At 48.4% G+C, this 20958-nt stretch overlaps 1 protein-coding gene across 1 annotated transcript in view; it reads left to right on the top strand.

Moving 5' to 3' along the window:
* LOC119968651 (mucin-2-like) overlaps window positions 1-20958 on the top strand; it is a gene marked incomplete at its 5' end in the record, with an annotated part of 155397 nt that overhangs the window by 117027 nt on the left and 17412 nt on the right. Inside the window, 7 exons of the mRNA XM_038801271.1 lie at window positions 3863-4210; window positions 5315-5737; window positions 7867-8121; window positions 8742-8854; window positions 11029-11248; window positions 12641-12778; window positions 19603-19722. Of these exons, the coding sequence (XP_038657199.1) occupies window positions 3863-4210; window positions 5315-5737; window positions 7867-8121; window positions 8742-8854; window positions 11029-11248; window positions 12641-12778; window positions 19603-19722 (1617 nt within the window). The remainder of the gene's footprint in view (window positions 1-3862; window positions 4211-5314; window positions 5738-7866; window positions 8122-8741; window positions 8855-11028; window positions 11249-12640; window positions 12779-19602; window positions 19723-20958) is intronic.

The raw sequence follows: 20958 nt of genomic DNA, 5'->3' as shown, positions 1-20958 counted from the left end.
CCGCAACCCCAAAAAGCAGCGTACACGGGGAGTATGTCGTGCCGAGTATCCGCCATCTCAGGCCATTGCCTGAGGCCCGCCCCACTGTTCTCTGTCCCCGACTAGCTGAATTCCCAACGCCGTACTTCTAATGTGGTCCTGCCGTTCGGGAAACTCGTGACTTGGAGGCGGACCGCTCGGAGGGCGCGGGGCCTCATTTGGGACGTGGGGCTATGTGTGCAGGTGGTCCGGGTCGGGCGAGCGGCCGATCAGGGGCACTATTTCGGGGCCCATGTCCACGGGCTGAGTCTGCCATGGAGCACGGCGCGGCCGCTGGAGGCCGCCACCATGTGCATGCGCAGCCTCTGACCGGATGTACGGGGTCCCTATCAGCAGCTGGAGCTATGAACTCCATGACAGCTGCCTGCTAGCCCCCTGCAAGGCTGTGAATCTGTGGCCTTTTTGACGCCAGTTTTCTTGGCACAGAAGACCATAGTTTTCACGACGGCGTGGGGTCATTGTCCCGAAGACAGAGAATCAAGCCCCTGAACTATTTAAACCAGGAGTGGTGTAAGGAAAGTGAAAATATTTCAACATGAATCCTGCTGACATTAATATGTGAAAGCTTGGGGCAGCACGGTGGCACAGTGGTTAGCATTGCTGCCTACGGCGCTGAGGACCCTGGTTCGAATCCTGGCCCTGGGTCACTGTCCGTGTGGAGTTTGCACATTCTCCCCCTGTCTGCGTGGGTTTTGCCCCCACAACCCAAAGATGTGTTGGTTAGGTGGATTGGCCACGCTAAATTGCCCCTTAATTGTGAAAAAAAAAAATAATTGGTTACTCTAAATTTTAAAAAAAAAATGTGAAAGCTTTACATGTTTATCGTGCATTCATCTAACCATCATTTTGAAGCTCCACTGCCCATTCAAACAGAAGGAATTAATGACATGGTTAGGCTAATGGAGGAATGTAAATCCAGCCCCTCTAAAACTTTGTGTAATGTAAGGCTTCCCTCCTTGCTATTTACCACAGCAACAATCAGGGGACATTGGCTCAAATCTCACCGTGGCAGCTAATTGAATTTAAATTCACTTGATAAATGTCTTGAATTGAAAGATCGTCTCAGTAATGGTGACCATCAACTGATCATTGATTGTTGTAAAAATCCATCGGGTTCACCAATGTCCCACAGGGAAGGAATTCTGCCGTCCTCACCTGGTCTGCCCTACCTGTGACTCCAGACCCAAGGCAATGTGGTTGACTGTGAGCTGCCCTCAGAAATGGCCAAGCAAGCCAGGCAATGCAAGGGCAAATAGGAATGAGCAACAAGTTCTGCCTTTGCCATTGACACCCACATCCCAAGCAAGAATAAATGAAAAGGTCGATGTCGGATGGTTCATAGAGCCATAGACTTTTTACAGCACAGAAAGAGGCCCTTCGGCCCCTCGTCTAAATGCCGACCTTCAAGCACCTATCACTGAACCCGGAGCCATGTAAACTATGGCATTTGAACTGGTAATCAAAAATGTTTTTCTTTACCTCACCTCTTAATCTCCTGCCCATTATTAAAGCCTATACCCCTGGTTATTGATCCCTCCACTAAGGGGAAAAGTACTTTCCTATCCATGCTCTCTGTATCCCTTATAATTTTATACACCTCAATCAGGTCCCCCTCAGTCTTTTCTACAACAAGGAAAACAAGCTCAGGCTATCCAGGCTCTCTTGTTGGCTGAAGCGTTTCAGCTCAGGCAACATCCTGGTGAATCTGGTGAATCTCCTCTGCACCCTCCCCAGTGCAATCACTTCCTTCCTGTAGTGTGACCACCAGAACAGCACACAGTCTTCCAGCTGTGGCCTAATCAATGTTTTATGAAGCTTCACATAACCTCCCTGCTCTTATATTCAATGCCTCGGTTGATAAAGGCAAGTATCCCACATATGCCTTCTATTTTTTAGTAAATAATTTCATTAAACCTTTGTCATTTTGTAGCAAAATACAAGAAGACCAAACAACAAAATTAACGTAAAAAACAGAAACAGCAATCCAGTAAACCAAACCATCCTTCCCCGCCATTGCTCCACTGCCCCCCAGTGACTAATTTGTTGAAATACAATATAAATCGATCCGATCTCTGGTGGAACACTTCAATTGACCCTCTAAACAGCACATTGAGCTGTATCAGTTTAGCTTTGCACAAGATGACATTGCATTTATCCTGCAACTCCACACCTCATCCTCCATTTTAGGTCCCAGCACCTCCTCCCATTTGGCCTTCACCCTTTCCACGGACGCCAGATCCTCCCCCAGAATCCTTCCATACAGGCCAAATGTACCACCCTCTATCGACCCTGAACAGGATAAGATCATCTCCAGTAAGGTTGATGGCGGAGTCTCTGGGAACGTCAGGAACGTCCATCAAACAAAATGTTCTTCCTGGAGGTACTTAACTGCATTGACGTCCGAGAGCGTGACGTACGATTTCAACTCCTCCAGACTGGGAAACGGTCCCTCCAGGAATAAATCACTCACTCTCTCTCCAGCCCCTTCACCTTCCATACCCAAAATTTGACTTCCAGCTTTACTGGACACAGGCTTCCAAGTAGAGATTAATTCGATTTTATTCTGAAAAGCTCCTTACCACTGAAGTTAGACTCACTGGCCAATAATATCCTGGCTTTTCCCTACTTGAATAATGGCCCATCATTTTCATTCATTTCTGACATTTATGTAATGGTTTGGTACAATTGAATAGCTTGAGAGGCCATTTTGGAGAGTTTAAGAATGCAGGAAACGCAGACCGAAAAACAGTAAATTCCAGAATGTGTCATTTGATTCACTTGAAAAAGTAATGGGCAGTGCTGTTAATTTATTATTATTTCCTCTTCTGCCAATTTACGTTGGGTACTCCTTCATTCCCAAAGTGAATCTCTTCTTGTCGCGCCAAACTCCCCGGGCGCGATTCTCCGCTGCCCACGACGGGTCGGAGAATAGCGGGAGGGCCTTCCCGACATTTTTCCCGCCCTCCCGCTATTCGACCCCCCCTCCACGGCCACCCCACGACATGAATCGCTGCTCGCCATTTTTTACGGCCAACAGCGATTCTCCCCTGGCCGATGGGCCGAGTTCCCAGGCCTTTATGGCCGTTTTCACGAACGCAATCACACCTGCTCTCACCGTTCGTGAAAACGGCCGCAAAGTGCCGTCCCGGACAACCATGGCACCACGGCCGTGCCAAGGGTGGCATGGGCCTGCGATCGGTGGGCACCGATCGCGGGCAGCGGGTCCGATACCCGCGCACTATTCGTTCTTCCGCCGCCCCGCAGGATCAGTCCGCGGGGCGGCTGAGGGGCATGACGGCCCGCGCATGCGCGGGTTTGACGTGTCTGAGTGATGACGTCTTCCGCGCATGAGCGGGTTGGAGCCGTCCAACCCGCGCATGCGCGGCTGACGTCATCGTGCGCGTCAGCCGGCGTGACGCTTGGCGCGTGGACTGAGCGACGGTCGCTAAGGCCGCGATGCCGTGCTTCACGGGGCCCCACTGCTGGCTCCGCCCAGGGGGGAGAATCGGGTCCCGGGAGGGGGCGCGTAGGCTGCCGTGAAACACGGCCAGTTTCACGGCAGCCTTTACGACTCGCCGCATTTGCGGAGAATCGCGCCCCCCATTTCTGAAACCACCTATTTTTCATTCCAGTTGTGTGATTTTAATATCCTAAAATCGTAAACCCTCCTTAAGTGACAACCTGGCATGTTGCTGCTATTTAATATTCAACATGTGTCGGCACAGATTTTGATTAAGGTGGCGTTAGAAATTGAACCAAAGGTCTCTGAGCAATTTCTCCAAAGCTGCTGATTATAATTTTTTAACGTTTATTTTTATTTCAGGTTCCACCATTTCCTCAGCGAGTACGAGTCCGATGATCATTACCTCAACCAGTGAAAATGCAAACACCAGCACTGCCTCCGCCAGCACTCCAACAACTAACATTCTCAGCACAACACCTACCAACATAACCCCCAGCACAAGCAATCCAATCACTTCCATTGGAAACACCACCACCTCAAACACCAGCCCAATCTCCACCACAATCACCCCAACAACCACCAGCCCCATCACTACACTTAATACCACCCTAACCCCCAGCTCAACCATCATCCCAACCACCATCCCAAACACCACCCCAAATCCCAGCTCAACCATCATCCCAACCACAATCCCAAACACCACCCCAAATCCCAGCTCAACCATCATCCCAACCACCATCCCAAACACCACCCCAAATCCCAGCTCAACCATCATCCCAACCTCCAGCTCAACCATCATCTCAACCACCATCCCAAATACCACCCCAAATCCCAGCTCAACCATCATCCCAACCACCATCCCAACCTCCAGCTCAACTACCATCCCAACCACCACCCCAAATCCCAGCTCAACCATCATCCCAACCACAATCCCAAACACCACCCCAAATCCCACCTCAACCATCATCCCAACCACAATCCCAAACACCACCCCAAATCCCAGCTCAACCATCATCCCAACCACAATCCCAAACACCACCCCAAATCCCAGCTCAACCATCATCCCAACCACAATCCCAAACACCACCCCAAATCCCAGCTCAACCATCATCCCAACCATCAACCCAACCACAATCCCAAACACCACCCCAAATCCCACCTCAACCATCATCCCAATCACCATCCCAAACACCACCCCAAATCCCACCTCAACCATCATCCCAACCACCATCCCAAACACCACCCCAAATCCCAGCTCAACCATCATCCCAACCACAATCCCAAACACCACCCCAAATCCCAGCTCAACCATCATCCCAACCACCATCCCAAACACCACCCCAAATCCCAGCTCAACCATCATCCCAACCACAATCCCAAACACCACCCCAAATCCCACCTCAACCATCATCCCAACCACAATCCCAAACACCACCCCAAATCCCAGCTCAACCATCATCCCAACCACAATCCCAAACACCACCCCAAATCCCAGCTCAACCATCATCCCAACCATCATCCCAACCACAATCCCAAACACCACCCCAAATCCCAGCTCAACCATCATCCCAACCACCATCCCAAACACCACCCCAAATCCCAGCTCAACCATCATCCCAATCACCACCTCAAACACCAGCCCAATCTCCACCACAATCACCCCAACAACCACCAGCCCCATCACTACACTTAATACCACCCTAGCCCCCAGCTCAACCATCATCCCAACCACCATCCCAAACACCACCCCAAATCCCACCTCAACCATCATCCCAACCATCATCCCAACTATCACCTCAAACACCACCCCAAATCCCAGCTCAACCATCATCCCAACCACCATCCCAACCACTACATCAAACTCCAGCCCAACCTCCATCCCAAATCCCAACTCAACCCTAATCCCAAACACCAACTCAAACCCCAGCACTACCACCATCCCAACCTCCACCCCAAACTCCACCATAATCACCCCAACAACCAGCAGCCCCACCACTCGCCTGGATACCACACTAATCACCAGCTCAACCACCAACCCAACTACCACCCCAATCTCCACCATAACCTCCACCCCAACCTCTGTTCTCACTTCAACCACCACCACCCCAACCACTGATCTTGCAACCAGTCCAAACCCTGGCTCTACCAGCAACCCAAGCACTGACACAACCTCCAGACCAAGCACCGCCCCAAAAGCCACCAGCCCTGTATCTACATCAATCACTACATCCTGTGGTAAGTTGAATATATTAATGTTCTGTATAACTATTTAATTATATAATCATTCACCCATCATCAAAGAGGAGACTTTATATTAACAAAGGTTTCTTTTTCCTCACATTCCTTTTACTGTAAAGGATAGAACCCGAGTAACTCAATAGCTGCTCCCTATTAGAGATTAGGATTTGAGTTGTATCCATGAGGATTAGGATTGCATTAGTGTCTCCTTTTCCCTTATGGCTAACTGTTCCGAATTGTCCCTTTGACCCAGCAGGATGTTTTTGATGGCATACTTGCCTTTCTGAAATATTGGGCATGATTGAACAGCATCTCCCGTGTCTGCGTGAGTTTCGCCCCCACAACCCAAATGATGTGCAGGGTAGGTGGATTGGCCACGCTAAATCGCCCCTTAGAATATTTAGAACTGTACAGCACAGAACAGGCCCTTCGGCCCTCGATGTTGTGCCGAGCAATGATCACCCTACTCAAACTCACGTATCCACCCTATACCCGTAACCCAACAACTCCCCCTTAACCTTACTTTTTAGGACACTACGGGCAATTTAGCGTGGCCAATCCACCTAACCCGCACATCTTTGGACTGTGGCAGGAAACCGGAGCACCCGGAGGAAACCCACGCACACACGGGGAGGACGTGCAGACTCCGCACAGACAGTGACCCAGCCGGGAACCGAACCTGGGACCCTGGAGCTTTGAAGCATTGATGCTAACCACTATGCCACCGTGCTGCCTTAATTGGGAAAAAAAATTAATTGGGCACTCTAAATTGCCCCCCCAAAAAGTGGTTGAACAGCCTTGTCGTTTGAGGATAATAAATAGTGTGCTGCTTGATTGATTGTGGCTGAGACTTTCCAATGCAATGGAACCTATCAATACGAAAGTTAGAGCATGTGATTTAACCACCGCGTTGGGACTGACGCAGATCTGGACACACCGGTTAAATAGCGGGAAAGGCCAAAAGCGAGACCTACATCATGCACCAATCAGTTCGCCAATCTAACCGACCCCCTTCCAGTGACAAATTTTGGATCTCGCCCAAGTGTTGTGAGAATATCATTGACCCCAATTTGCATTAATTTCCATCTCATTACCAGGATTGAAGGCGAACGTAATGGCTTCCAGGGAATTAACCGACTCCCCAATGAGAAAATCAAAAAAGCTTTTTCAAAGAAACCAATTCTTTTTTTCCAATTCAGGGGCAATTTAGCGTGGCCAATCCACCTACCCCGCACATGTCTGGGTTTTGGGGGTGAGACCCACGCAGATACGCGCAGAATGTGCAAACTCCACACGGGCAGTGACCTGGGATCGAACCAGATCCTTGACGCTGTGAGGCAGCAGTGCTCACCATGGCACGACTGTGCAATGGCCTCCAGCGAGAAATCATGCCAATCCTGGCGAATCGTTATGCCTCCACTAAGGCCATTTAAACATATTTGGGCTGATTAAACAAACATTCTCTAAGTTTCATTTTGGGACAGTTTGGTGGGACATTTTCCACCTGTGTTTTAGGTCAGATCCAGACTGTTATTCACCCAAATATTTTTAGGCCTTGAAGAGATTCTCCTCGTCCAGCCCACACTTCAAAATTTTCCCTGCAGTGGGGAGCTGAACTCGCCGGTATGACAACCTCCTCAGAGATTGGGGCGCCATTTTGAAAAGGTGCCCCAATCTCTAAGTGAACTTGACATGGGCATTTTCACCACTTCCCCGCCACCCAATTAAGGGAGCACACCCCACTATGGGGTCGCTGAGGATCCCCCTCCTTTCAGCCCCCCAACCTTTCAGGTTCAACCCATCAGCAATCTTTATGAGGCCCATTGCTACGCCCCCTCATAACCCCTCATGGACCTGGCCCTTCAGACCCCGACCCTTGGCAATGCCAACATGGCACTAGGGCAGTGCCCCTGGAACACTGGCAGAGCCAACCTGCCGGGGGTAACACGGTGGCTGAATCACGGCCATTATCTGGTTAGTGTTTTATTGTTGGTCGTCTCCGTGTTTCTAACATTACTGGAGTGAATTCTCTTCAGAAGTACTTCATTCCCCAGGAATCACTTTGGACACCAAGCATCATGGAAATGTCTATTTATTTCTTCCTAATCTTTCATTTTATTTTACAGTGCCACTGAGGTTTGTGCGTATTAATTTGCGAAGAGTGGAAAGTGAAGTTATTTCCATTACCTGGGAAATGGATAATGCATCAAATCAGACGAAATTCAATGCCACAATCTCCACAACGAACTATGAAAAGCTATTACAAACTGAGGAGCAATCAGCAGAATTTACCCGTTTAAAGCCTGGCGTTGAATATATGATAGTAATATCCCTCCTAACTTGCGGCCGGCTGCAGATAATTATAATTAAAATCAGGACAGGTATGTTTGATGAACCAGATTTTCCTTCCATTTCTCAGCATGTCCCTCCTGAATATGAGCTGTGAAAGTGGGGGGAAATCTCACAAGTGTCCTAATTGTGTCATGGGCCCCCAATGTTAATATCATCATAATTCCTGTGATTTACTGTGGCAAAGACCACTGACTCCTCACAAACTCCAGAAGTGGTTGAGCAGATGGTGCGTCGAGGTGAGAGTGGTAAATATTCCATGGATTGTTCTGGAAAACTCTGCCGTTTTTTAAAACGTATATTGTAGAAATTGGAGAGTGGGGTCACAGGGGTGCATAAGGTGTTTTAATTATTTTTAAGTGGTGGACCATCAACAGCACAGCGTAGAATTATTGGCTGAGATGCAGCTAGAGAATGATGTTGAAAAAGGAAAGTTAGCTTTAAAAAGAGAAATCTGTGGAAAGATAAACAGTTTTTTGAGTCCAAGATGACGCTTCTTCAGAACACAGTCCTCATTTGCTGATTTAGTGCAGAGTTCTAGAATGTGCAGAGTTAAATTTTTATTTTAGGTGAAAACTAAAACTGTAGAAACAACCATAAATAACAAGTTTGGTTTCACTCACAAAGTAACTTTTTTTTTTACTTTTTGAAGTTGCCTTGGTACTGGATCTGTCAATAAGAATTACAAATAAAGTGTTCACACCAGCCTTGAAAAATGAAAGCAGCCAGGAGTACAGAGACTTTGTGAAGAATTTCACTGCTGAAGTAAGTCATTCTTGTATGTTGGGGGGGGGGGGGGGGGAAGGAGAATGGGGACGCAATACCTGCAAAATTAATAGACACCAGCATGTTTTCACAAAGATGGGAACGTGAAGAATCAATTAATGTGTATGAAACTTGTTGCTTCATTTAAAATGAAACTTGGGAATGGCAACATATGGCCATTCAGCCTATCAGATGGTACTACCTCAATAATGGGAGCTATCTTCTGTAATCCCATTTCCTTGATGTGATGGGCTGTCCCATCATAGCGGATCGGGATAATTGTGGAACATCCTTCTCCACTGAGTTATTTAATTGTCCACTTCCATTCATGGCTGGATGTGGCAGGACTGCAGAGCTTACATCTGGTCTGTTGGTTGCGGAATAGCCTGGCTTTGTCTCTCAGATGCTGCTAAATATGTTTGGCATGCAAGTTTCCTTCAACAGGTTGGAGTTTTAATTTTAGCTACGGCTTGTGCTGCTCCTGACATGCCCTTCTGTACTCTTTAGTGAACCAAGTTTGATCTCTTAACTTGCTGGTAATAATAGAGTGAGTGGGGGTGGGGTGGCAGATGTGAAATATGCTGGGCCATGAAATTGCAGGTAGCGGTTGAGTAAAATTCTCTAGCTGATGATGGCCCACAGCGCCTCATGAATGCCCAGTCTGCAGTTGTCAGATCTGTTCAAAGCAGTGTGGTCATACCACACAACACAATGAAGCATGTCCTCAGTTTGCATTCAGCCTCCATGAGGAAAATGTCGCCTGTCACCCCTACTGACAATGTCATCGACAGATGTATCTGCATCAGGCAGTTGCGAGTTGGTTGCCAATCTTTGCGAGTTAGAGGTCAGTACAACAGACAACCACACTGCCCTGATCACCAGGTTCGTTAGAAAATGGAAACAAAGTGCAGCAAGTTCAGAAGAAGATAGCTTCGAGAGAGAGACAGGAGCAGGGGAGGGAATATAACAGTCATTGCAGACTGTTCAATGTCAGCGTGGGGAATGTCAGAGGCTGCAGTGAATACACAGCCAGAGGTGGGATTAGAAGAAGGGATGGGGTCAGAGGGAAGGGAGGGAGTGGAATTATCCGGTGGGACATCAGTATTCCTAAATTATTGGGGCTTATGTTCCTTACCAACGGAAAGAAAGGTGTTGGATGGGACAAAGAATGAGATGAAACTGTGGACCAGAACATCTTTGAGATGGGGTGAGTCGGTGGTATTGGAGAGCGAGAGGTTGAGTGTGTACAAATGGCAGCACATGGCACGGAGCGTGGATCCCAGGATGTAGTGAGAAGCACAGTCTTAGGAATGTTGTCTCTCTCCGGGATACGTGTAATCCTGGGAGCATTCCAAACATGAAGGATTGACAGTCCGTTAAAATCCACGTGTGGGAAGTAGGAGCTGGAGATAGTCTCTGAGGATGGAGATTTCACAGTGAAAGTGAGTTTTAGGAAGCAATTTATCACAAACAAGATAATAAAACATTTAATCTGGCTTTGTTTGACTGTGAGGCGCACAACTAGTGCCAAATGATCCTGGTTGGCTACGAAGGGAGCTTTTCGGGCAGCACGGTGGTGCAGTTGTTAGCACTGCCGGCTCACAGTGCCGAGGACCCGGGTTCAATCCTAGCTCTGGGTCACTGTCTGTGTGGAGTTTGCACATTATCACCCTGTCTGCAAGGGTGTCACCGCCACAACCCAAAGATGTGTGGGGTAGCTGGATTGGCCAGGCTAAATTGCCTGTAATTGGAAAAATTAAAATAATTGAAAGTGAAGAGGCCTTCTCTACTCATAGCCACATATTACAGAGAGTGGGATATGGGTAGCCTTGTCTTACTTAAATGTATAATATGAAGAGAATTTAAGGGGCAGCACGGTGGCGCAGTGGGTTAGCCCTCCTGCCTTACGGCGCTGAGGTCCCAGGCTCAAACCCGGCTCTGGGCCTCTGCCCGTGTGGAGTTTGCCCATTCTCCCCGTGTCTGTGTAGGTTTCGTCCCCACAACCCAAAGATGTGCAGAGTCGGGGGATTGGCCATGCTAAATTGCCCCTCAATTGGAAAAAATGTATTGGGTACTCTAAATTTAAAAAAAAATGAAGAGACTTTTAACCACACTCACATTCTGAAGAAAAATTAGACATATTCCTGAATTATTTTCTGTTTCCTTCATTTCAGTTGGCAAAAGGACTGAGTGCGGAAATCCAAGCCCTAATCATGGACGGAAAAGTGACTATTTTTATCACATCTATTGAAGAAGGAAGCTTGAAGGTTAACGTTTCTTTGACAATATCAACAAACGTGACAGTCCCTCTATCTGACGTCAAAAATTCGATTGTTGATTCTTTAAACAACAGTTCAGCGTTTGTTATCGACGTTGAAAACACAATCATTTCAGGTGAGGAATTCCACATCTTAATCGTTAACCTCAGATGTCTTGGAAAGGTTCTGGAATATATGTAGGAACATAGAAAACTGGAGCATGTGTAGGCCATTCAGCACTTCGAGACTGCTCCTTCATTCAGTTTAATCATAGCTGTTCCTCTCTCTCAAACGCCATACTCCCACTCTCTGCGCATAACCCATGATGCCTTTACTGTCTTCAAAACAATCTACTTCCTTGTTAAATATGTTCAGTGACTTGGCCTCTACAGCCTTCTGTTGTAGAGAATTCCTCAGGTTCACTTCTTGGGGCTGGTTTAGCACAGTGGGCTAAACAGCTGGCTTGCAATGCAGAACAAGACCAGCAGCACGGGTTGAATTCCCATACTGGCCTCCCTGAACAGACGCCGGAATGTGGCGACTAGGGGCTTTTCACAGTAACTTCATTGAAGCCTACTTGTGACAAGTGATTATTATTATTATCAGCTGAGTCAAGAGATTTCTCAATCCAACATTGTCTGCCTCGCACCCTGAGACCGTGACCCCCCCGTGTTCGAAAAGGCCACAGCCTCAAAGGCAAGTATATCTTTTATAGATAAGGAAATGAAATGAGAATCACTTATTGTCACGAGTCGGCTTCAATGAAGTTACTGTGAAAAGCCCCTAGTCGCCACATTCCAACAGTTATCCAGGGAGGCTGGTACAAGATTTGAAACCGTGTTGCTGGCCTGCTTGGTCTGCTTTAAAAGCCAGCGATTTAGCCCAGAGAGCTAAACCAGCCCCTAAGTAAATCTGCACGCAATACTCCAAGTATGGTCTCACCAAGACCTTGTATGGCTGTCAAAAGACATCATTGCTTCTAATTCTCTTGCAATGAAGGACAACATACCATTTGCCTTCTTCATAACTGCTTGCTGCACCTGCACGCTGGCTTTCAATGACTGGTGTACAACAACACCCAGGTAACCTTGTACCTCAGAAGTTTATGAAGAAGGGAAGACTGAGGATTGAGTGCAGTTCCACAGTTTTGGGATTCCTGGTAAAATGTGTTTTTATAGGTGGGTGATAATCTGAGGAATTTTTATCCCAAAAGTTGTCGTTGTGGCGAGTAGAGAAGATATGTGCTTAATTTGGTTTCATTATGGAACCAGGAGAGAATGTAGATATGCGTTTTTTCTGACTGGTTAAAAACTAACTGCATTATCCACCTCATGTCACTTGCTCCATCTCTCCGTGCTGTTTGAGGATTTCTCCGCAATTGTTGTTCACCTTTAGAAGATGACATTTCTCATGGAGTTAAATAAGGGATGAGGAGTCACACAAAACTATCAGTTCATCAAATACTTCCAAGCCATTTGACTTCAGATTGAAGCAGTGTTCTAACACCCATCTTCCCTCTTCATTACAGAAAGAGACAGCTGCCAGCCAGGGCTGAATGACTGTTCAGTTAATGGAACTTGTATAAGACAGAACGCAACCTACACCTGTCACTGTAAAGATGGGTTCACCGATACAAGCCCCAGTGTACCTGGAAGGATATGTGAAGGTGGGGCATTATCTGTGTTCAATTCTTTGGTTAAAGTAACTTTTCTGTGATATTGGGGACAACTCAGGCTCTGAATTAGTTGTTTGAACACTCCAGGAGGTTTCTCGTGTCGTTGTTCTGAATAATAATAATAATAATAGCTTATTGTCACAAGTAGGCTTCAATGAACTTACTGTGAAAAGCCCCTAGTCACCACATTCCGGTGCCTGTTCGGGAGGCCGGTACAGGAATTAAACCCCCGCTGCTGCCTTACAAGTCAGCTGTTTAGCCCACAGTGCTAAACCAGCCCCTTGGATGTTTCCTGAAGCTACTATAGATACCAATCCAGCAAATCCAGGAACACAGTGCACAGGTAAACATCTGAACTGTTTAAACCAGGAGTGGTGTAAGGAAAGTGAAAATATTTCAACATGAATCCTGCTGATATTAACATGTGAAAGCTTTACATGTCTATCTTACATTCAGCTCACCGTCATTTTGAAGCTCCAATGCCCATTCAAACTGAAGGAATTGATGACTTGGTTAGGCTAATGGAGGAATGTAAATCCAGCCTCTCTATATCTTGCTGTAATGTAAGGCTTTCCTCCTGGCTATTTACCACAGCAACAATCAGGCGACATTGGCTCAAATCCCACCATGGCAGCTAATTGAATTTAAATTTCCTTGCAAAAATCTTGAATTGAAAGATCGTCTCAGTAATGGTGACCATCAACCTATCATTGATTGTTGTAAAAATCCATCTGGTTTACCAATGACCCACAGGGAAGGAATTCTGCCGTCCTCACCTGGTCTGCCCTACCTGTGACTCCAGACCCAAGGCAATGTGGTTGACGGTGAGCTGCCCTCAGAAATGGCCAAGCAAGCCAGGCAATGCAAGGGCAAATAGGAATGAGCAACAAGTTCTGCCTTTGCCATTGACACCCACATCCCAAGCAAGAATAAATGAAAAGGTCGATGTCGGATGGCTCATAGAGCCATAGACTTTTTACAGCACAGAAAGAGGCCCTTCGGCCCCTCGTCTAAATGCCGACCTTCAAGCACCTTTCACTGAACCCGGAGCCATGTAAACTATGGCATTTCAACTGGTAATCAAAAATGTTTTTCTTTACCTCGCCTCTTAATCTCCTGCCCATTATTAAAGTCTATGCCTCTGATTATTGATCCCTCCATTAAGGAGAAAAGTTCCTTCCTATCCATGCTCTCTGTATCCCTCATAATTTTATCCACCTCATTCAGGTCCCCCTCAGTCGTTTCTGCAACAAGGAAAACAAGCCCAGGCTATCCAGTCTCTCTTGTTGGCTGAAACGTTTCAGCTCAGCCAACATCCTGGTGAATCTCCTCTGCACCCTCCCCAGTGCAATCACTTCCTTCCTGTTGTGTGACCACCAGAACAGCACACAGTCTTCCAGCTGTGGCCTAATCTATGTTTTATACAGCTTCACATAACCTCCCTGCTCTTATATTCAATGCCTCGGTTGGTAAAGGCAAGAATCCCATATATCTTCATTTTAGAAAATATTTTAATTAAACTTTTGTCATTTTATACAAAAAGATACAAAAATCCAAATGTCAACAATAAACGAAAGTAACAGAAACAGTATTCCAGTGAACCAAACCACCCCTCCCCCGCTCCACTCCCCTACTCCACCCCATCCCCGCCCCACTCCCCTGCACCACCCCATCCCCCGCCCCATTCCCCTACCCCACCCCACTAATAGCTCACAGTGACCAATTTGTTCATATATAATATAAACGGATCCTATCTCCGGTGGAACACTTCAATTGACCCCTGACAGCATTTTACGACCTGCTTGATGTGTAAAAGTCTCCTAGCCACGCTGTGGCACTAGGTGGCATCACCAACCTCCAACTCATCAGGGTTCACCTCCAAGCAATCAGTGAGCCGGCGGCCACGACATCTGCTCCGCACCCGTCCACAGCTCCAGCCGGTCCGATACACCATATATAGCGACTGAAGGACAGGGCTCCAGCACAATGTTCATGATCCAAAAACCCACCAAATGGGACAGGACCAGAACATGTGTGTGTGTGATTCACAGGCCCTACCAAACAGCGCTCACACCTATCCTCACCCCTCACAAAGAAACAACTTAGCATGGTGGTTAGCATCAATGCTTCACAGCTCCAGGGTCCCAGGTTCGATTCCCGGCTGGGTCACTGTCTGTGTGGAGTCTGCACGTCCTCCCCGTGTGTGCGTGGGTTTCCTCCGGGTGCTCCGGTTTCCTCCCACAGTCCAAAGATGTGCGGGTTAGGTGGATTGGCCATGATAAATTGCCCGTAGTGTAAGGTTAATGGGGGGATTGTTGGGTTACGGGTATATGGGTTACGTGGGTTTGAGTGGGGTGGTCATTGCTCGGCACAACATCGAGGGCCGAAGGGCCTGTTCTGTGCTGTACTGTTCTATATATAACTTATTCTAGCTTTAGTGAGGTGAGCCCTAAACAGTACTGTGAGCTGGATCAGTTCACCTTCACACAGGATGACATTGCGCTTGCCCTTTCAAAGGGCTTCACTCCACACTTCATCCTCCATTATAGGCCCCATCTCCTCCTCCCATATGGACTTCACCCATTCCACGGAGATCAGATCCTCCCCCAGAATCCATCTAAATAGGCCAGATATACTACCCTCATCCGACCCTGCACAGAATAAGATCCTCTCCAGTAAGTTTAATGGCGGCATCTCCGGGTTTGGCTCGTCGAACAATATTCCTTACGTGTAGGTACTTAAATAAGTCCAAGACCGAGAGCCCGCATTTCTCCAGGCTGGCAACCGGCCCCCCAGGAATAAATCACCCTCACTCTCTCTGCAGTCCCTTCCCCTTCCAGCCCCCTTAATGTGACATCCAACTTTTCTGGCTGGCACAAGTGTTTTGTACAAATGTGGGCCGGCCTTGACACTGACCCCAACTTGTAATGCTGGTGGAGTTGGCTGCATATCTTTAAAGCTGGGGTAACCACTGGGGTTGACAAATACTTTGCTGGGGCAAATACCCATGATGCCGTCACCGGTGCCTCCAAACTGGCTTGTCGACATGACGCAGACTACATCCGCAGCCTGGTAAACCCCGGGACTCTACGCAACCCCAACACCATCTCCGCGTTGGTGGCCCCGTAATAAGACATCAAATTTGGCAGCGCAAATCCTCCTAACTGTCTATCTAGCTGCAGTACCCCCCTCCGAATCCTCGGGGTTTTCCCCAACAACATACGCCTTCTTAACCACCTTATCTGAGTGCCCTGTTGTCTTCAGCATCTATCGACTTGCACACAAAGGTCACCCAGATTGTCTGTACTTCCTGGTCTTCTACCATTCATTGTATATCGGCTTGACATGTTAGTCTCCCCCTATAGGGGAGGCAGTGGCATAGTGTTAGTGTCGCCGGACGAGTAATCCAGAGACCCAGCATAATGATCGGGGGACCCAGGTTTGAATCCCACAATGGCAGGTGATGGAATTTAAACTCAATGAAATATCTGGCAATAACTCTTGCATGCCCTCTGAAATGGCCTGGCAAGCCACTCAGTTATTTAACTGCTACGCAAAAAGGAATTAAAGTGAATGGACTGCCCGCCATCGACCCAGGCACTGGGAATTACAACAGCAAACCCAACCCTGCAAAGTCCTCCTTACTAACATCTGGGGGCTTGTTCTAAAGTTGAGAGAACTGTCTCACAGACTAGTTGAGCAACATCCTGACATAGTCATTGTCACAGAAACTCACAGAATCATACCTTACAGACAATGTCCCAGGCACCATTCTCAACTCCTCAGATGATAAAGCAGCCCTTGTCCTAATGCAGCAAACCTTGGACAATATCCAGGCTTGGGCGGACAAGTGGCAAGGAACATTTGCACCAAACAAGTGCCAGACAATGACCATCATCTACAAGAGAGGATCTAGCCAATCCCACTTGACATTCAATTGTTTTACCATCGCTAAATCCCCCACAAGCAACAGCCTAGGGGTTACCATTGATGAGAAACTGAACTGGACTAGCCATGTTAATACTGTGGCCACCAGGGCAGGTCAACAACTAGGAATCCTACGGCGAGTAACTCACCTCCTGCCACGCCAAAGCCTGTCTACCATCTACAAGACACAAGTCAGTGTAATAGAATACTTTCCACTTGCCTGGATGAGTGTAGCACCAACAACACGCATGTGAGCGGCATGCTGGCACAGTGGTTAGCACTATTGTTTCAGAGCGCCAGGGTCCCAGGCTCGATTTCCGACTTAGGCCACTATCAGTGCAGTGTCTGCACATTCTACCTGTGTCTGCGTGGGTTTCCTCGGCTGCTCCAGTTTCCTCCCACAAGTCCAGAAAGACGTGCTGTTCGGTAATTTGAACATTCTGAATTCTCCCTCTGTGTACCCAAACAGGCGCCGGGATGTGGCAACGAGGGCTTTTGACAGTAACTTCTTGCAGTGTTAATGTAAGCCTACTTGTGACAATAAAGATTATTATTAAGAAGCTCAACACAATCCAGGACAATGCAGGTCACTTGATTGCTCCCCCTTCCACAAACATTCAAACCCTCACCACATTTAAGAAAATAAATTTAGAGTGCCCAATTAATTTTTTCCAATTAAGGGGGCAATTTAGTGTGTTAAATCCACCTACCCTGCACATCTTTGGGTTGTGGGGGCAAAACCCACACAAACACAGGGTGAATGTTCAAACTCCATACGGACAGTGACCCAGAGCCGGGATCGAACCTGGGACCTCGGCGCCGTGAGACTGCAGTGCTAACACTGCGCCACTGTGCTGCCCTCAAACCCTCACCACTGACGAACAGTGGCAGCTGTGTGTACCATCTACAAGAGACACTGCAGGAACTCACCAAGTTTCCTTAGTCAACACCTTCGAAACCCACTACCATGTAGAAGGACATGAAGCACATACCTGGGAACCCCACCGCCTGGTGGTTCCCCTCCAAATCACTTACCACCCTGACTTGGAAATATATTGCCATTCCTTCACTGTCGCTGGGGCATCATCCTGGAACTCTATCCCTAACAGCACAGTGGGTGTATCTACACCTCAGGGACTGCAGTGGTTCAAAAAGGCAGCTCACCACCATCTTCCGAAGGGCAACTAGGGATGGGCAATCAATGCTGATCTAACCAGCAACTCCCACATCCAATTTTTGTGTCATCTTGCAAACAAACTGATCATATCTTCTACATTTCCATCCAGATCATTAATGTTCAATACTCGCACAGGCTTCCAGTCACAAAAACAACCTCCGAGGTTGGTGCCTTCTGCCAATTTTGGACCAATTTTACTAATTGCCATGGATCCCATGGGCTCTTGCCATCTTGACCGGTCTCCCATGCTGAAGTCCATGGAGACTACATCAACTGTACCACCCTCATCTACACACCGAGATGCCTTCTCGATAATGTCAATCAAATTTTTAAGATATGGGGCTGGATTCTCTGTCGGCGTGATCCTGCATTTTGCCGGCAGTGCACACACGCCCACGGATTTCCCAAAGGTGTGGGCGTGCCCACATTGGAAACCCCATAGGCCAGCTGGCAGAAGGGAAGATCACTCTGGCGAATCCCACCCATGATCTCCCTTTGACAAAGCCCTGCTGACTATCCTTGATTTATCCTTGCCTCTCTAAGTGGAGATTAATTCTGTCCCGCAGAATTTTATTCTGAAAGACTCCCTACCACTGAAGTTCGGCTCACTGGCCCGTAATTACCTTGGGCGGGATTCTGCGAAAATCTGCGGGGCGGGCAAGAACGTCGCGAAGGAGTGGCGTGGACAACTCCGGCATCAGGCTGCCCCGAAGGTGCGGAATCCTCCTTCAGGGGAACGACTGGCGCCGGAGTGGTTTGCGATGCGCCGGCCGGCACAGAAGACACTTGGCGCCTTGCCAACCGGTGCCGTTGGGCCTTCCCCAGCCGGTGTGTGCTGGCGTCATCCCAGCGCAGACAGGTTCGTCTCCGCACCGGCAATGGCGGACCGGTACAGCAGCGGAGTAATAGAGTGCCCCTACGGCACAGGCCCGTCCGCTGATTGGTGGGCCCTGACCGCAGTCCTGGCCACCAGGGGGGGCACTCGCCTCCGGGGCCAGATCCCTCGTGCCCCCCCCCCCCCCCCTCCTTCGAGGACACCGGAGGCCGCCCGCAGAGCCAGGTCCCGCCGGTAAGTACCAGTTCTAATGGACGCCGGCGGGACTGGACTGAAGCAGGTGGCTACTTGGCCCATCGCAGGCCAGAGAATTCGGGCGGCCCGGGGTCCACAGTGCCGCGCCGGTCCTCGCCATTCTCCGAGGCGGGCCGCGCGGTTCACGTCAGCGGGATTCTTGGGGGGGGTGGGGGAGAATTCGGTAGCCGGCGGGGGCGGGATTCACGCTGACCCCCGGTGATTCTCCGACCCGGCGGGGGTCAGAGAATCCCATCTCCTGTTTCTCCCTACTTCCCTTATTGATCAATCGTTCATCTGATTTCATTCATTCATTTCTGACTTTTCTGTAATGGTTTGATACAACTGAATATCTTGCTCGGCCATTTCGGAGAGCATTTAGAACCAATAAAATAATTTTGCAGGAAATGCAGGCAGGAGAGTGCAGCCACAGAAAACTCCAGAATGTGTCATTTGATTCACTTGAAAAAGTAATGGGCAGTGCTGTTAATTTGTTATTATTTCCTCTTCTGCCAATTTACGTCAGGTACTCCTTCATTCCCAAACTGAATCTCTTGTTGTCGCCCCAGATTTTCCGAAGTATTCTGCGCAATTTCCCCAAAGCTGCTGATTATAACTTTTTGATGTTTATTTTAATTTCAGTTTCCACCATTTCTTCAACGAGTACGAGTCCGATCACCATTACCTCAACCAGTGAAAATGCAAACACCAGCACTGCCTCCGCCAGCACTCCCATTGTGAACACCACCACCTCAAACACCAGCCCAATCTCCACCACAATCACCCCAACAACCACCATCCCAACCACCATCCCAACCACCGTCCCAACCACCGTCCCAACCACCACACCAACCACCATCCCAACCACCGTCCCAACCACCGTCCCAACCACCATCCCAACCACCATCCCAACCACCACACCAACCACCATCCCAACCACCACACCAACCACCATCCCAACCACCACACCAACCACCGTCCCAACCACCATCTCAACCACCGTCCCAACCACCACACCTACCACCATCACAACCACCATCCCAACCACCATCCCAACCACCACACCAACCACCATCCCAACCACCACACCAACCACCGTCCCAACCACCATCCCAACCACCACACCAACCACCGTCCCAACCACCACACTAACCACCGTCCCAACCACCGTCCCAACCACCGTCCCAACCACCACACCAACCACCGTCCCAACCACTGTCCCAACCACCATCCCAACCACCGTCCCAACCACCATCCCAACCACCATCCCAACCACCATTCCAACCACCATCTCAACCACCACACCAAACGCCATTCCAACCAGCATCCCAACCAGCATCCCAACCACCATCCCAACCACCATCCCTACCACCATCCCAACCACTGGCCCTGCAACCAGCCCAAACACTGGCTCTACCACTAACCCAAGCACTGACACAACCTTCGCACCAGGGACCACACCAAAATCCACCATCCCTGTATCTACGTCAATCACTACATCCTGTGGTAAGCTCAATATATTAATGCTCTGTATAACTATTTCATTATGTAATCATTCACCCATCATCAAAGAGGAGACGTAATATGGCAGAGGTTAGCAAAGTGTCGCAGTAAAAGGGTGTTTTTCTGAATGGAAGGCTGTGACTAGTTGTGTTCCGCAGGGATCTGTGCTGGGGCCTCTGTTGTTTGTAGTGTACATTCGCGATTTGGAGGAAAATGAAGCTGGTCTGATTCGTAAGTTCGGGGATGACACCAATGTTGGTGGAGTGGCAGATAGTGTTGAGGATTGTCAGAGGATACAGCGGGACAGAGATAGGTTGGAGAATTGGGCAGAGAAATGGCAAATGGAGTATAATCCGGACAAATGTGAGGTCATGCATTTTGGTAGGTCTAACATAGATGGGAAATATACCATAAATGGCATAACTCTTAGGAATATACAAGGCTGCACTTGGAATATTGTGCACAATTCTGGTCACCACACTACCAGAAGGATGT

The sequence above is a fragment of the Scyliorhinus canicula genome, chromosome 7, assembly GCF_902713615.1.
Source record: "Scyliorhinus canicula chromosome 7, sScyCan1.1, whole genome shotgun sequence".
In the NCBI taxonomy this organism is placed as follows: domain Eukaryota; kingdom Metazoa; phylum Chordata; class Chondrichthyes; order Carcharhiniformes; family Scyliorhinidae; genus Scyliorhinus; species Scyliorhinus canicula.
The sequence above is the reverse complement of the archived record's forward strand: the minus strand, read 5'-3'. Positions and strand labels throughout refer to the sequence as shown.